We start from the raw sequence: 18753 nt of genomic DNA, 5'->3' as shown, positions 1-18753 counted from the left end.
TTATCTTTATACATATTCTTCTTTTTTGTGACAGCTTTTTGACTCTTTATGTTTATATTCTTCTTCTTATACTGCCTTGCTTTTCTTGACTGTACAACAGTACACTCTTTTCTTTTTCTTACTTCTTTGTAACTTGTAACCTTAAATTGCTGTGCTGCCTATGGGCAACTGATTTCCCCCTGTGGGATAATAAAGGTATCTATCTATCTCTCATCTTATTATAATTAATAATGTACTGCTCCCCGCAAGATGTGCTCCCCACAAACTAAACACACAGCTTTACCTCCGACTTCAGTAAATAAATACTTTTTTTTTGTTGAAAACCCGGCATTCGGCATGACTTTAGTCACTTTAGCTGATGGGTAAGGTAAGGCAGGTCATCTTGACTTGTAGTTGTAACCAGTCTGACCACCTGCTTGTTATTGAGACAACATCCAATGATCACGCACACGTGCTGATGTACGCATTGCGTCCATATGTACTGTATGTGAATAAAAAAACGTCAAAATAAAAGAAATGCAGCTTTAGTCCATGCATGAGGTAAAATTAGAAAATGTGTTTATTTTGTAAATTGCCTTTAACCCTACAAGGGCCTGTCAGAGTGAACCAAAGGGCTGTATACGGCCCCCGGGCCGCACAATGCCCAGATCTGCTCTAAGCACAAGGCCACAGTGGCGTGAGTTCAGAAAAAGCTAAGGTATGGCAACATGACTTGTGTCTTGCACGCGCGCGAAGCACCAGTCATGTTGCCATACCTTAGCAACAGGCATGATACATTTATTTTAAGAAGTACATTGTATTTTTACCCTCCGTTTCTATGGTTTCTTGGGCTGGATATGGCAGCCTGGAACGGTTGTTAAAGTTCATTGCACCTGAGCTGACCTGCGAAACCTGGGAATATACCATTTTGTATTTTGTATATGCTATGGGGAGAATAATAGTGTGGAGAATAATAATTATAATATCTTGTTAAAGTGCACCATTTTGTAACATTTTGCATTTGTAGTTATTTTACTGTAATTTAACAACATAATAACCAGCACAGACAGACAAAGAGACATTCATGGATTTATATTTATAAGTAACTTTTAGTTTCCCCCCTGGACCCAGGGTATGGCAGCTGCATACCCCTGCCATACCCAATTGACGCCCCTGCAAGGCCACTAAGCTGGTTAGGCCATATGGGCAAGTAGTATGAAAACGTCAGCCAGGAAGGAATGGCACATGCCACCCCAGCCTGCCACTGTGATAATGACAAGGTATGTATGGCGGAGGCTGGAGGCGTGGAGAGTGGGCGGCGGAACAGCCGCTGCTAGACAGCGTGCTCCCTAGACAGCTCCCTCCGCGGGGTTGAAAAATCATATCCATTTCAAATAGTGTTATATTGGCTCCGGTGCATCCGTTTTTACCCTTGATCTCTGCGGAGAGACCCCGGCCCGTTATAACGCGGGCTCCATATTTATCTCATATTACTTTAGTAGGAAATGAGCCCTGCTGAATAAATCATGGGCCCATTTTTTATACCTCACAGGCTTTTTTTCCCCCTCTCTATCTATCAGCGCGGTATTATCACAAAGTGAACGCAGGCTGCGGGACGCGGCGGAATGTAATAAAGCGCCGTGCGGTACGAGGTGTTGGGGGTGGTGGGCATATGGAATTCAGATTTGCGCTCATTTGCAAGTGGATCACGTTTTTTTTGGCAGAGTAGGAGGAGGCAGCGACAACGCTTTGAGCTTGTCGTCCATCCCCCACCCCTCCCCCCTCCAGCGGAGCTGGAGAGTGGCAGGTGCTGCACAAACACCTTGCAGCTACGCCTGTAGGTGTAGGTGCGTTGTATGGCCCGTTGTTGGTGACATTGGTGTCACCTATTGGGGGCAACAATGTGTTTTGACATGATTGTCATTGGAGACAGCCAGGGCCGCCACAAGACCTTCTGGTGCCTGACTCGTGACTGGCTATTGCTGGGGCACAAGCCAGTAATGAGGGCAGCACATGATTAAAACAATATTTTTTGACCATTTGAAGCACCCATAGCATGGCTTCCAGCCCTGAATACTCTGCACATTTAAACCAATCACAGCGACTGGGGAGCGGGATGTTTAACAACTGTGTGTGTGTGTGTGTGTGTGTGTGTGTGTGTGTGTGTGTGAGTGTGAGTGTGAGTGTGTCTGTGAGTGTGTGTGTGTGTGTGTGTGTGTGTGTGTGTGTGTGTGTGTGTGTGTGTGTGTGTGTGTGTGTGTGTGTGTGTAGCCTACTAGTGCTAACTGTCCAAACTGTGCACCCCCCCCCCCCCCCTTCTCAGATATGCAATCGACAAAAGCAGCGATGTCAGAAGAGCGTTCAAAATAGACCCAAATAACGGGACCATAACTGTGGCCAAACCTCTGGACAGAGAGACCGCAAACTGGCACAACGTGACCGTCGAGGCCAAGGAAACAAGTAAGTCCAATGTGGATTAGGCATGTAACGGATTTATCGCAAATTGATTTAAATCGATTCAAACCGGGGGCGATTTAATTGAATTTTAGTGAATTATGGTGTGTGTGATATATCAAATGTGAGCTTATACCATAAACACCGTAATGCATAACCATATTCCATCATATTCAAGGGCTTTTGGAGAGAAATGAGTTTAGAGCACTGCAGACAGTGCAGAGGGGAGGCCTGTGTGTCTGTGGCCAGCTGATGCTCGCTGACGCTTGGTAATGCATCAAGGAAGGCAATTATGTTTCTGCGTCAGCGGCTGCAACGCTTGTAGTTGCAGATCAGTTGTAGATTAAAGAGTGTTTGAAGTGGTCAAAGTATAGAATACATTGTTTGAGAAGCATCTTATGAACATGAATGGTCTCTTATCTGTCTGTGATTCCTGGTTTGGCTGTATGTAGCAACATCATTGTTCCATTTTCAGTCACACAGATTTTATTTTTGCTTTGTTCCATGCATAAGCATTCTGGTGTACAGGGTCCCTGAGGGGCAGGTGCTCAAACCTCACAAAATGGCACTTCTGCTACTAGTGCGGAATGCTACTGTATTCCCGTAGGATTCTTTTGCTAAAATTGTTTTATTTATTCATTTTTTGCATCTTTGGCTTTTATAGTTACCAAACTGTCACAAAATTACGTGATTCAAAATATTTTCACCCTGGATTGCTTGGATCATATACTCCCCATTTAGTCCCTGGTCATTTGGGCCAGAATTTCCACCTTTTTGCATTTTCTTCCAAACACAGTTTAGTTACCACTCCAACACGTTTTGTGCACAGCTCACAGAAATCGATATACATTATCTGTGGTGTATTGTGATGAAGATTTATCAGCCAGATTTGTCTATTCCATTATTCCTCATGCTTTCCAAAGTTTGTGGGCCTTGGTTAGGCAACCCAGCCTGGCGGAGTCCTGTTTTCTAGTGTATTGTCTTTTATCGATTTCAGTGAACCAGCTACAGTAAATACTCACCATTGGATCCCTTGTGGACCCTCCTCACCATTGGACCTTAGACACACTATAGCTATGCATGCCACAATCCAGAGTGACATTTTTGAAGGTTTACACTACAGTATTAGTATTCTCAGTTTATTCACAGCATTTGTTATTGTTAAATACAGTTCTTGTTCACAGGTGATGATAAAGTAATATCAGAATTACATTGTAAACTAAAATTGATTGATGGCAGCCAGCTAAACAATTAAACCCCCCCCCCCCCCCCCCCCCCCCTTTTATGCAAACGAGAACCTTTAGGCAAAAAAAGGGCTAGTGCCAAAGCACCCAAAGCCCCCCCCCCCCCCCTCACACTATACCGTATGTCTGGCTGTAATGTCCTGATGACAGATCTAAATTGTCACCCTGGTAGAAAGAAAAACATTCAACTCGACTTGTAAAGGATGTGTTTTATAGTTGTGTCCATATGGCTCTGGCTTCTGTCTTGTTTTGAACAAGACACAACTGGCCATGTTTTGTCTCCCGTTTTTATCATTGTTCCTTGTGTTTTCTTTACCACAGTTATAATTCAAGGATTTATGAGCAACAGTTTGTCACTCTGAAGTATTGTTTTGACGAGAGAGCTGTTACAAAGCGTTTACGATGACAGCACCAGTGGTGGGGAAAGTACTCACATGATTTACTCAAGTAAAAGTATCAATACTGCAATATTGAAACACTCTGTTACAGTATTTAAAATTTACTTGAGTAAAGGAACAAAAGTATCTACTACTATTACTACTACTATACTACTACACACCCGATCTATTATGAATTACCAGAAAGGATGTTTCAAAAGTTCAAAATGTACAACAAATATTATTAAAATAGCCGATCTACAAGCTCACAATGCCTCTAACTGTGACACTTTGTGAGCTTGGAGATCTGCTATTTTCAAATGGCTGAAATATACAGTATAATTATGTAGCTTTCTTGTAATTCTAGTGGAGTAAAAGTATTAAAAACTGGAAATACTCCAGTAAAGTAAAAGAATACCTCAAAATTGTACTTGAGTATATGTACTGTACATGTACTGTACGAACAACAGTTTGTCACTCTGAAGTATTGTTTTGACAAGAGCTGTTACAAAGCATTTACGACACAATGCCACGATGCGCCCGACGGACTCCAGGGCTAAATGTCTATCTTCTTCTCCAACTGCAGAACAGGCCCGTTTGTCCTCCGCCGTGCCGGTGTTCATCAAAGTGCTGGACATAAACGACAACGTGCCACGCCTCGCCAGAGATTACCAGCCGTATATCTGCGAAGGGACTCAGGCGGGAGAGGTATGGAAAGGGGATGACGTTCATTTATGAATCCACAACTTAACGCCCCGTTTCAAATAGTGAAAACAGAAGGCAAATTGTGAGCTTCGCTTTTATAAAGGCTAAATGTGAATTAATAGCAGGATTTTTCCCCCCTGTATTAATATGAACTAAAAAGGTGCAATTCTGTGAAACTGCAAGTGTGGTTGCCTATATATTGTGATGTCACGTGAAGCCTGACCAATCCTGTCTGATTGGACATTATGTTGTCCAATCAGAAAAGGGATGGGTGTTAAAATCTCACAGGGCACAGAAGTGGCGCTCTCAAGCCTGTGTATTCAGCTTGATGTACTGTATCTACTGCAGGGGTCTTCAACAGGGGGTCTGGGACCCCTAGGGGGTCCTCAGAGTTACTACAAGGGGGTCCTCCAAATCTTTGTGTGATAGAAGCTTTTTCTTCTCCTTTTTTCTATTAACCACTTGAACCATAGCGTCCCTATTCGGAGAACTTTAGCCAAAAATGGCAGATCTACAAGCTCACAACGCCTCGCGCTGCGAGGCGTTGTGAGCTTGTAGATCGGCTATTTTCGGCAAAGGTGGTGTTTGGTGTAAATTGGGGGAAAAGTGCAGACTAAGTACAGAGTGAAAGGTCAAGTTTATTAAGTATTGACGGTTCAAGTGGTTAAATATCTGAAAACACAAATTGACATGAATCCAACATACACTGATGATTGTGCCGTCAAACAATGACATTATGATAAGGTTGTGGGGGTCCTCACTTCATCTCTCTCTCAACTAAGGGGTCCTTGGCCTGAAAACGTTGAAGACCCCTGATCTACTGTATGCAAGACATCACTCTATACAGCTGCGTTCAAACCTGGAGCTGTTTCTTCTATTCTAGTCGCTTCTATCGATTCACTTCGGTCACGCAGGTTCGCGTTGGTAAAAAATGATGTCCCGTTGGAATGAAGGCGAAACACCCTGAAAAAAGGGAGTCCCAATGGCGCTATAGAAAATGAAATACCCGTGAATGTGATGCTATACAGGGGTAGGCAACCTGCTGCTCTAGAGCCACATGTGGCTCTTGGGCCGTCTCCTGTGGCTCCCTGTTGCTTGGGCAACGAACGAAGTATGTAAAGGAATAAGTCTTAGGAAGTGTCTTTTGTATGATTTTAATCATAATTTATTATTGTAGCATTCTAACAATTATTCTTACATTCTCCTATTGTAAAGAAAAAAGTGTAACCTACACAAGATAAATATAAGAAACACATATTGAAGGAAAATAAAGAATGTATTAATGCTTTAACCATTGCACATGGTTGTGAATATACGACTATATTGTATATGAAATGATATTAATATATCATGGCATACAGTATTGTCTCAGTATTGGAAACCTCATGTGACCCAAACTGTTCCTTTTCTGGATTCAACTTCAAAAACCGCAAAAGTAGCAGATTTACAAGCTGTTGCAGATCTGCTACTTTAGTGTGACACAGTAGTATGATCAAGAAGGTAGATAAAGATTTCATTTTATAAATCGTTCTTAATTCAAGTGGATGGTATAGCGTCCACACCACAACGACAACGCCGACATAATTGATGTGAACGCGACATGTCGTTATACAGTATAGTTATCTTTATCGTACCCGGTGGGAACGACGCTTAAATGTCATCAAACGGTGGTCCGTGGCTCAAATGCTGAACAAATAATAGACCTTGATATGAAAAGGTTTGAAAACCCACTGAAGTGGGGCTTTAAAGGGGTATTTCACTTTCAAAAAACTTTTGTTAATTTTATCATCTAATCAGGCTTTTATGAACACCCTGAACAGTTTTTAATTAGCTTGATTGAATATTTAGATATTTGATGTAAATGTTACCAGGCCCTCCAGGCCCAGGGCCTCTCCCCACACACACCCATTGTAACTTCAAACTTCATTTTAACCATGATAGATTCATTAAAAACACACATTATTTTTTCTGGTGTCTCATACTACCCTCCTAATATGTGAGCAGGCCGTGTTTTTTCGATAACATTTTTCGTTTATTTTTAATAATTATTTTTTTGTATTTCATTTTTTCCATTTTTCCAAATAAGAAAAAACACGGCCTGCTCACGTATTAGGAGGGTAGTCTGAGTCACCAGAAAAAATAATGTGTGTTTTTAATGAATCTATCATGGTTAATATGAAGTCTGAAGTTACAATGGGTTTGTATGTGGAGAGAAGCCCTACCACTGCTCCCTGTTGAAAGTGGAATATCCCTTTAAGTTACGGAAAAACACAAACCGTTGGAACAAGGAGATGAGAGGTTTCTGCCCGACAGCAACGATATGTTGCAGTATACGTAATCCTCTCTGCGCTCGTTGTGAACCATATTAAAATGTCAGAGAATTGTTATAGCTGGAAGGTTGGGCTGCTGTATACAGGGGTGTCGCGCGAAATTCTGGGCCCTGGGTACAAGGATTCACTGCGGGCCCCCCATGAATGTTCTTCATAGGGGGAGGGGGTTTAACCCATTTAGACTGGGAACGCGTTTTAACACGTTATTTTGTGCTTTAACTAGTGAAAAATAGCAGATCTACAAGCTCATATGTAACGGAGGTGGTCCGAACCTCCCCAACCGGCTTCGAACCCGGGTCTCCCGCGTGAAAGTCCAATATCTAACCATTACTCCAAAGGGATATCCCTATGGAACGAGGGCAGATACTAGAATTTTGAGGCTTTAGGCTGGGGCTGTGACTCTCTCCGCCACACTCACCCCCCTTTGACCTCCTCCTACGGGGAAGCCCGGATCCGGGTCACGGCACCAATGTAACGGAGGTGATTTAACGTCTAATCAGGCACCCTGGACAGTTTTTTTTTATTTGATTGATTCAGTATTTAGATATTTGATGTAAATGTTACCAGGCCCTCCTCCTGCAGGACGCCTCCCCATACACACCCATTGTAACTTCAAACTCCATTTTAACCATGATAGATTCATTAAAAACACTTATTATTATTTTTTTAGTGACTACCCTCCTAATACGTGAGCAGGCCATGTTTTTACGATAACTTTTTCCCATTTTTTTCGTATTGTATTTAATTTTTTCAATTTTCCCAAAGAATGATTAAAAATGAATGAAAAAAGTTTCGAAAAAAAACAGCCGTTTCCTGTTAAAATGGAGTTTGAAGTTACAATGGGTGTGTATGGGGCCCTCCTGGAAGAGGAGGTAGCATTTACATCAAATATATAATATTGAATCAAGCATATTAAAAACTGTTCAGGTGTGTTCATAAAAGCCTGACTAGACGATAAAATGACCAAAAGTTTTTTTTTTAAGTGATCCCTTTAAGGATGCTATTATACAGCTTGGTCACAAATTTAATCTGCTTGTATTCATGTTTGGAAGCCTCTGTAATGTCCATAAATCAGTTGTGAGAGGCTTGCAGATTGCAGGAATGCCCAAGCCTGAGAGATGATAAGGCATTGGCTAAATTCTGGTTCAGTGTTTGTGATAATTGGTAGTCGCCACATATGGAGAAGGGCGATGCTTCCTGTATCCGTTAATCTGTGTCCTGAAATACTTATTGTTGAGTTTCCCCAAAGTTTGAGCATTGTCTATATAGTTCACAAAATAAAATAAAAAAATAAATCTATTGATGACTTATCCCATGGAGACTGATCAGCAGTGGTTCCCTATGGATACACAAATAGCCTGCTTTGTTGGAGACACAAAGAGTCTCCTGAAATGATTGGCTTAGGAATGCGACAAAATAAAAATGAAAATATCCATGTCATTTGGGGGGTGAACTATCCCTTTATTAAATGTGAACGCAAATGAAGATGTTAAATGTGTGTGTGTGTGTGTGTGTGTGTGTGTGTGTGTGTGTGTGTGTGTGTGTGTGTGTGCGTGCGTGCGTGCGTGCGTGCGTGCGTGCGGTGTGTGCGTGCGTGCGTGCGTGCGTGCGTGCGTGCGTGCGTGCGTGCGTGCGGTGTGTGTGTGTGTGTGTGTGTGTGTGTGTGTGTGTGTGTGTGTGTGTGTGTGTGTGTGTGTGTGTGTGCGTGCGTGCGTGCGTGCGTGCGTGCGTGCGTGCGTGCGTGCCTGTGTTATTCAGGTCATTCAGCAGCTCAGTGCTGTGGACCCAGATGACCCCGTGGAGGGTCACCACTTCTACTTCTCCATGGTCCCTGAGAAGCACATCAACCCCAACTTCACCATCAGAGATAATCAAGGTCACGTCACGTTCCTTTAACTCATTTTGTGCTCCAGAAATGAACGGATTAAAATGTCCAGCGTGCCTCTCGCTGGCTCCATAAGCGGCCAGTCTCTTATTTTGAAGGCCAGAAGTCGATTGCGTAAACACTTCCGGTTTGACGTCATCACGTCCTTCTCCGGAATCGCTCGTCGTCAACATGCCGTTGTGTAATGGCGGATCGTTGCTTTTCAACGTGTGTTTTATTAGCGAGAATCTACTGCCATCCTCCCCTTTGAAAGTGTTGTGTGGAGATAATGGACATTAAAGATGAGATTCCCCGTCTGCCTCCATGTTATGGGATTACTATTTTGTGCACGTGGTTCCGTGATGATGATGAATCGGCGAGGGCGATTGTGCCAGGACCTTCCACGCAGCTACAGGGTAGGAGAACCGCCGTTACAGTAATAGAGTACTATTCTCGGGATTGGCTACAAATGAGTTAATATTGTTGCTTTGCAAATTCATCTGCTTCCACCATCAATGTTGTGGAATGCCTGGCGGGGCCCGACGTCATACTGCGTTCACTCACTCATTCCTTCCACAGTATAACGTCTGGCCTTCGGCCTATTGGCAGCTTGAAAAGTGGGCGGGAGTACTTGCCTTGACAGACAGACTCCTCTAACCAATCAGCGTAGCATAACATCTCTCAGCCAGTTGGAACAACGTCAAACAAACACGTCTTTTCGGCCGATAAACTCCACTAGCGTATCCCCCGTGTTCCTTTTTAATTGTTGTAATTGATTCCAACTCTGAAATAACTGCACTTATTGCTTATTTTATGGTTAGAGCGTTAACTGTTGCATCGCGAGGGCAGCCATTGTTGTTTTGAAAATGCTGCAGGCTGCAGCATGCATCTACGTCACCGTCTACACATGGACCAATCAGGGAAATCTTTTCACTTGTTGTCAGGAAAGACAGCTACGTTTGTTGTGCGGAAGTCAGTCACTGATTGGCTCCGATCAGAAAATAATCATAATACTCGCTGCCAATACCTGGAAGTCCAGACGTTATACTGTGGAAGGAATGAGTGAACGCAGTATGACGTCGGGCCCCGCCAGGCTAGAATATTGGTACCTCTATTGGTGTTTGTAAATTGTAATGCATTGTACCCTCCCTAATAATAGTCTTTTCCACGGTATAACCTCCCGCCATATTATCTATTATTATATTGTTGCTGTCGGGCAGAAACCTCTTAAGGGGATTCCAGACGGTACGCGGTCACCGCCTGCTAGTAATTCATTTTCAATGAGAGGCGGGCGGCTATTTTGTCCGCGCAGCGAAGTTTAGAGGCGGCGAGGCGAGCGGGCGCAGTCCCGTGAAAATCCCCGCGAGCGTGCTCGTTTGTGCATGCGTACGCGGGCGGTGAGAGATGGATTGTGTTCATCTTTGTGAAATACCGCGCAGCGTTTACTCAAAGAGCGAGTGTGTTTGTGTATCACCGCGGTGCTGTCCCCGCAGATCCAAGCGGGAGCCCCGGCGGCAACCGCTGTCCGTCTGTAGAGCGCCTTACAGTATCTCTATTCTAACTCAGGGGTCTTCAACGTTTTCAGGCCAAGGACCCCTTAGTTGAGAGAGAGATGAAGCAGGGACCCCCACAACCTTATCATAGATTCCATATACAGTAGTTCCATTGTTTGACAGCACAATCATCAGTGTATTTTGGATTCATGTCAATCTGTGTTTTCAGATATTTAACCACTTGAACCGTCCATACTTAATAAACTTGACCTTTCATTCTGTACTTAGTCTGCTCTTTTTCCCCTCTGCACCAAACCTCTTTGCCGAAAATAGACGATCTACAAGCTCGTAGATCTGCTATTTTTGGCTAAAGTTCGCAGAATATGGACACTAGGGTTCAAGTGGTTAATATAAAAAAAGGAGAAAAAATCCTTATATCACTCAAAGATTTGGAGGACCCCCTGTAGTAACTCTGAGGACCCCCTAGATGTCCCGGACCCCTTGTTGAAGACCCATGTTCTGCTCCAGGATAACTCAGCACTGCTCACTTCATTCTTGTAAATGAACGCATACTTGCTCATACTGCACACAAAAGCATCAAAAGTAGCAGATCTACAAGCTTGAGCTTCTGCTACTTTTGATGCTTTTGTGTGACACTGTAGCGTGATCAAGTAGGGCATTCATTTACATTAAGAAAAACACAAAAAATTATAAAATGGAGATAAGAGGTTACTGCCTGACAGCAATGCAATGATATGCTCACCATAACATGCTCATTTTACACCATGTAAAGCAACGTGTAATATGACATGGCAAAAGTGGCCACAGCTGAGCTGTAACTAGCTGGAGTCAAAATTACTCGAATCGAAGCAATTTAGAGTATATCCTGTGCAGAGACAATACCGAAGCATTCCTTTGTGGCCATCTTTTGAGACGACAATAAGTTTCGAAACAATATAATACATTTTTGAACCAACAGACTTTTAGAATTTCAAAATGACTGTCCCTTTCGAGAGGTTCTTTTCTCTGTGGAAATCTAAAAAAAATGTGACGACGAAAACTAGATAAAGTCATAGTACGAGTTCCTTATGAGCTTGCCAACTGCTGGCAGGGCAGAATCTGCACAATTGCTAGTAGAACCCCCAAGCAAAGTTGTTTTGGAAATATCTCTACTCTATAAATGTATTGCAGTCAGAGGAAGACTAGAGAGAACTTTTTTTTGCAGTTATAGTTATGCCAACCATGGTCGGGTGCCAAAGCAGCAAAGTGTCTCCAGTCCCCACACATAACCTGCAACCTCTAATTTGCAGTGCACATACACACAGAATAACCATAAGGCCATTATAGCCGGAGGAATACTATTCATAAATATTTTGTTACCATTCATTCCAAAGTTAAACCCTAAACCGTCTCGGTCAGGTGGAAACCTTATATGTCCGAAACTATTACTTTTCAGTATTCAGATTCAAGAACAGCAAAAGCATCAGATCGACAAGTTCAAAACTATAACTATAAACTTTATCTAGCATTCCTTTATCCCTTCAATAAACCTGTCAGAAGGAGGTGTCACTTACCTACTTCTGACAGGTTTATTGAAGGGATAAAAGGGGGGAAATTATGTAAAAATAGCTTTTGGCCGTTTGAAGATACTGCAAACTAGCAAAACACTATGGGAAAATTGAAGGCGAAGTGTTGAGTGACATCTATTACCGAAACGGAGGCACACGGGCAATTTTTTTATTCTGTCTTTAAGTTTCTACATCTGAGCCTTTGGGCTGAGCAGATGCCGCCTGTATAAAGATGTAATTTTATGATAATAGGATGGTTACTTCGTCCTCAAAATACTGTCATGGATATGATGAGTAGTGAAGATGGTAAGAGCCAGAATGGTTAAAATAGTCGGGAAAAGAGATTGGACGGAGATGTTTGACTGTGGCAAAGTTAAGTTTCAGTGTACTATATATATTGTCGTTGTCAGGTGGAAACCTTGTATGTCCAAAACCGTTCCTTTTTTTGTTATTATTATTTTAAAAACGAGTTAAGTGAAAATAGCCGATTTACAAGCGAGGCGCTGTGCGCTTGTAGATCTGCTATTTTCACTACTTTTGTGCAACGCTCTTGTACGATGAAGCAGGGCTTTAATTTACGAAAGAATGTACTATTTTGAAACTTGGAGATACAAGGGTTCCGCCCGACAGTGACGATATGCAGGAGTGAGCATTGGGTTGTTTTTTCCCAGGAAATCATTCAAGCCCAAAACAGCCACCACGGACTATATGACTAAAATGAACACTAATGACTCCATATTTCCATATGCCATGAGGAATATTATCCGCTGGCATGAAAAAAAATGCCATTGTATTTTGTGCAACCCTCTACTATTTTTGTGCTGAAACAATTAAAAGCCTCAAAGTGGGGACCAGGGACCGGGGTCTTTGGGGTTGTTCCAGGGGGACCCCAGCAAAAGTAGTTAAAGGACCTACACCATGAATTTTCACTTTTTCTATTTTAAAACCTTTTTTTGGGGTCCCACTGGCACCTTCTATCCTCACAAAGTCCTATTTCTGTACATTGTGTCTTTCTCTGGTTTTGGGAAGACAGAGATGAAAAGCTTTCCACGGGTTCTCAGAACAGTGCTGTTCTGAGAGTTGACGCATGTGACGTCACACGCGTTTCCCGTTTTTTTTTCAGAGTAAAAAAAAAAAAAAATTCTAAAAAATTTTTTTTTTCCAAAATCTTTTTTTTTTCAAAACTTTTTTTTCAAAAAAATTTTTTTTCAAAAAATTTTTTTTCAATTTTTTTTCAAACTGTCAAAAAGTAAAAAAAAAACTTTTTTTTTCAAAAGACTTTTCAAAAAACTTTTTTTTCAAACACTTTTTCAAAAAACTTTTTTTTTAAAAAAAAACTTTTTTTTTTAAAAACTTTTTTTTTTCTGGAAAAACCCCACTAGATGCGCCCCTGAGCAAACAGAGGCCGTTTTGGTATTGCAGCTGGAGAGCCTCATTATAGTAGAGCTAGAACAAACAAAAAGAATGGTCAGAGTGTTTGTTGAGGGTTAAAACCTGTCTAAGACTCAATTTTGAGCATATATTTATACAAAAAATATAGTTTTAAAAGCATGGTGTAGGCCCTTTAATATAGCGTCTCAATAATTGTAACCACTTCACTTTTGGCTAGCCAAAAATAGCAGATATACTCATAGATGAGCTTGTAGATTAGCTTTTTTTTCATGAAAAGTTGTGCAAATCGTTGCCTCAAAGATCTTTAATTTTGTCAGGAACAATACAAGTTATCATCATAAAAAACATGAGTCTGTTGAATTATGTGGGGTTTCTAGCCGAGGCCATAATTTGCGAACTCCAGTCCCTCAGGGCTTTCTGTACAAATGCCTATAGTCAAAAAAGAATCCAATTAAAATAATCACAATCATGCATGAAGCTCTAATCTAGTACCAAAACCAATAACATTCACACATTACAGTCATGAAAGCAGTGACGTTATTTAAAACGTGCCAATAACATTTTAGTGTTCGCAGCTTTTCAACCAGCATTTGAACTTTTCATTAAATACTTTGCGACCAGTTTGTGATTTTATTCAGGGCATTCCACAAGCGTATCACTTTTCTTAATGGGTTAACCTATATGCAACCTTTATTATCAAAAGAGACAATTTTGGCCCAAAAACGCGTAAAAAAGATCTGTCTGGAGCCGCAAAATATCTTTGCTTTTTCTGGTCTTTCAATATTACGTTTTTTTATTGCTTGGTCATTTCTCAAAGAAGATTATGAATACCAGTAAGCCAGCAGTGTTGGTGGTGAAAGCAAACACATGGTGTGTAGGCGGCGCTCTTTTTTCTTTGCAATAGGACAGTGGTTTTCTAGACTCACCAGACACAGGGACGTGCAGAGAATGTTGTTTGTGGAAAACACTTCAAAATTCGAATAAACTTTCATTATCCACAAAAACCTTTATCCGCTTGGAGGAGGTGGATTTTGAGGCTTTATCGAATAAACGAAATGCGCATTTGTGAATGGAAACAGGTCAGACAATAAATGCGAATACATTATGACATTCTGGGTCCATATCGTCCTCCAACTTAACACTTTCCCTTGCCGCTTAACGTCCATTGTAGAGCGTTAGCGGACCGTGTGTAAATTCCTCCTGTTTTCACCTCCCGGAGTCAAGCCATCCGTGGCTAACCCTTCCTCATCACACAGTGTTGCGTGCCAAAAGTGGCCGATCTACAAGCTCACAGCAGCTCGCATCTGTGAGCTTGCAGATCGGCCACCTTCCAGAGGACGCTGAAACTTGCGGGATGAGAGTGCACTGTGCAGCGATCGAGTCACAGCAGTCGTGCAGTGCTCACGTCTCGGTTCGGGCTGAAAAAATCAGCCCGATCAACTCATGCGACCGTCGCTAATTCGAATGACACCCGCAAATGGAAACAGGCTAAAGTCGCTTTGTCTTAATGCGAATTTATGATAATTCGCTTCCTATTTTCGAATAAGCTTATGGAAACATGGCTTATGTGTGCTTGCCACTGACTCTATCCCAATATCCCGACATTACAGACAACACGGCGGGCGTGGTGGCGCGGCGGAGCACCTTCACCCGCAAGGACCGCACCCGCTACCTGCTGCCGGTGGTGGTGAGCGACAGCGGCTCGCCGGCCCTCTCCAGCACCACCACGCTGACGGTCAGCGTGTGCAGCTGCCAGCCGGCGGGCCACTGCCCCGCGGGCGGGGGGGTGGAGGCCCTGGCCCTGTCCATGGGCGTCAGCCTGCCCACCCTGCTGGCACTGCTGGTCTGCCTGGCAACACTCACAGGTGAGCGGCAGTGGTGGAAAGTAACTAAGTGCATTTACTTAAGTGCTGTACTTAAAGATGCAGTCCCCCCCCCCCCCCCCTAAAACATGATTATCAGGTATTATGATTATACTAGGAGGAAGATTTTTTCCAAAAAAAGAGTACAGAAAGAGTTAAAATTAGGTTTTTATGTGGCCACACCCACGGTTCATTAAGTATGCCTGGTTTTCAGGTGGGTGGTGACCCTGCTGAAGTTAGCCACACCCACAGTGTTGGGTGAATGGTAAAAGGGGAGGGGATGATTATATGATGTCTTATATCACTGTTTTTGACCCACAAGGTGTCAGCCTCCAGGAAGAAACCCCAAATACAAAGGGAATACATAATTGCTCATAACAACCACACCCTGGGGTCTAATGAAATACTGTCAACCTCCTAGACACATGAAAACCAGAAAAAGTTTTGATGTGTTTGTGCTTTACTTGAGTGTTTCCAGTTCCCAATACTGTTACTCCACTACAACTCGGATCCAAATATTGTACTTTTACTAATGTTTTTGAAAACTTTTTTTACTAGCTACTTTGCCGATATAAATTATAATATTATAAAACATACATTAACGGCTTAAGCCCTATTTTATACCTAGGCGCGGCGTGTTGTGAGCTTGTAGATCTGCTATTTTCAAACATTTTGTACTTTTACTTCCCTTTTTGATATCAATCAACCAAGTCACCTTAACTCAAGTGGTAGATGCCAACAATAGTTATTTGGTACATCGCAATCTACCTTTTGACTAACCCTGTTTACGTTCCTTCGGTCATGAAATTCCTGGAAGTATTCAGAAAAAAAAAAAAAAAGTTTTGGAATTAATCAAATGTTTCGATATCATTTTAGCTATTGGTGTTGTTCTTAATACGTGTGCCCTAATTCATGTGACAAAAATAATAGATCTACAAGCTAACAAGATGTTGCACCATACTATACATTATTATCTTGCAGATGTGTTCACCTGACACCATTGCTCGAGTCTGCCTTGGGGCATTGACATATGTATAGCTGATGCATATTGCCTCATTGTGTGGGAACCCTGACTTTACATGTTTGTTCGTTTGTTGAGTAGGCTTCGTGCATTGTTTGCCCCACATTTTCAACAAGCAGCCTCACACAGCATACATATTACACAGAACTCACCAGTCACCGCAAGTAGCATGCAGGATGCTTCAACTGTCTTGTATATATCAACAATGTAGGGGTCCTTAAAAAGGGGGTTCTCAAAAAAGTTTGAGAACCACTGACCTAGATCATTAGACCAGTACATTTTATAAATAAGCACCATTTTGTGTGTAATACAAAGCATAGTTTCTACTGGGTCTGTTTCTACTGGGTCTGACAACAATTACTCTTAAAAAAAGGATGATAACAATATGGTCCAATTGTTTTTTCAGCCGAACTTGTGTCAGTGTGAGCTCGAGTCTTGGCAAGTATATACAATATAATTGCCGTCCAACAATAATACGATTTCCCTCCATAACAACAACCCCACTTCTCTTTTGAATAACTTTTTTGGTTTAAACTCACCGGTGAGCCTTTAACACGCCTTGTTCTTTTCTTTCTTTTTGAAATCCTGAATGCTTTGCAAAACAAAGAACGCTTATGTTGGTAATGAGCAGCACATCAGCACCGATGTACCATCCTGGGACGTTGATGGGTTTGCATAGTGAAGAGCTTTATTATGACCTCTGCTGCTCGGCGCGGTCCTCCCTACCCACATCACATGAAAGATTAATGACAGCACCTCGCTATGCTAACAGAGACGAGCACATCTAATGGCAAAAGAACAGCAAACGCACACACGCACTCGACAACACTCGACAAAAGATGCTGTTATGCTGACCGTTTAATATGTCTCTGTGCTGAGAAGCAGAAGCAAAGAAATCAGCTTTTGTTTCCTTCTCTTGTGTGAAATTAAACAAAGGATTCAAATTAAAAAGCATCATGAAAGTAGCAGATCCACAATATGCAGAGCTTGTAGATCTGCTACTTTTGTGTGATGCTTTAGTATGATCAAGTAGCGCGTTAATTTACGAAAAAGAATACCCCTAAAAAAAAAACTCCTAATATGGAGAGAGAGAGAGAGAGAGAGAGAGAGAGAGAGAGAGAGCTGGGGAGAGTTTGATGATGGAGTGGCTGCACTCATGAATAACCCCCAAAAAACTCCTAATATGGAGAGAGAGATAGATAGATAGATATAGATAGATGCATGAGTGCAGCCACTCCATCATCGAACCCTCCCCAGCTCTCTCTCTCTCTCTCTCTCTCTCTCTCCCCCTCCCTCACTCCGCTCTCCGGGCTCTTTGCCCTCAGACCGTTTAAACCCTTAACGACCCCCCGCCGCGCGGCGGTGTGTTTCCAGGGCTGTCCGTCCTGATGCTGATGCTGAGGAGACAGCGGAGGAGGAAGCAGCAGCAGCAGGAGGAGGACGGGGAGGTGGTGAAGGGTCTGGAGCTGCCAGACGGCGGGGGGGTGGTCTCGCAGAAGCTGCTGCGCTACGGGGAGCCGCCGGGGGGCGGCGGGGTGGGTGCGGCGGCGTCGGTGGTCCCCCTGCGCCGCCCCCACCACCCCAGACGGCGGGAGAGGAAGCTGCGGCGGGCGGACGTGACGGCCAGCATACGCATGTCCCTGATGTCGTCCTCGCGGCAGTCGCACCTCGTGGGCCCCGAGGACGACGTCTTCCGGCAGTTCATCGCCGACCGGCTGGCCGAGGCCGACGCCGACCCCTACGCCGCGCCGTGCGACCGCCTGAGGAGCTACGCCTACGAGGGCTCGGGGCTCACGCCCGCGGGCTCCCTGAGCTCGCTGGAGTCCTGCTACGCTCTGGAGCCCCCCGTCAACGAGCAGCCTGTGTACAACAACCCCCCCGCCGCCCCCAGACCCTATTTGGCACGGCTCACCCCGTGGTACGGCGCAGCGGAGGAGGAGACCATATTCTGAAAAAGTGACAACAGGGGGACAGGGGAGGGGTCCTCAGTTACTACAGGGGGGAACACCAAATCTTTTTTTTTTTACATGAACCACTTGAACTCTGAGGGGAACAATACCTGAAGATAGCAGATGTACAAGCAAGTGCAAGCATTGTGAGCTTGTAGAACGGCAAAGAGGTCTGGTGTATTGAGGGAAAAAAGAAGAGCAGTCCATGTACACGTTTTCTACTTATTGAGGGTTTATGCACTGTTTATGCAATAATAATTATGTAGTGGGGGTCCCTGCTTCATCTCTCTCTCTCAGCTAAGGGATCCTTGGCCTGAAAAACGTTGAAGACCCCTGGTATAAAGCATTATGTTACAATAGCCTCATTCCACTGGTGTATGTAACCTGTGTTACCCGTTATGTAAAGTACAGTACAGTGAAATCCTCAGTGTGAAGTGAACTCTTGAGTATTAAACATGGACGCAATGGACATACATTGTTTTACATGGCTCTGCAGGAGGCTGGCCGCCTATAAG

General features: G+C 43.2%; 1 protein-coding gene across 1 annotated transcript in view; it reads left to right on the top strand.

The window, feature by feature from the left end:
* cdh19 (cadherin 19, type 2) overlaps positions 1–18241 on the top strand; it is a gene marked incomplete at both ends in the record, with an annotated part of 48578 nt that extends 30337 nt beyond the window's left edge. Inside the window, 5 exons of the mRNA XM_080751695.1 lie at positions 2303–2439; positions 4641–4762; positions 8848–8965; positions 15017–15271; positions 17664–18241. Of these exons, the coding sequence (XP_080607821.1) occupies positions 2303–2439; positions 4641–4762; positions 8848–8965; positions 15017–15271; positions 17664–18241 (1210 nt within the window). The remainder of the gene's footprint in view (positions 1–2302; positions 2440–4640; positions 4763–8847; positions 8966–15016; positions 15272–17663) is intronic.
* Between the last annotated feature and the right edge of the window lie 512 nt (positions 18242–18753).

The sequence above is a fragment of the Nannobrachium achirus genome, assembly GCF_963921795.1.
Source record: "Nannobrachium achirus genome assembly, chromosome: 21".
Lineage (NCBI taxonomy): Eukaryota > Metazoa > Chordata > Actinopteri > Myctophiformes > Myctophidae > Nannobrachium > Nannobrachium achirus.
This window is presented reverse-complemented; position numbering and strand designations above follow the sequence as displayed.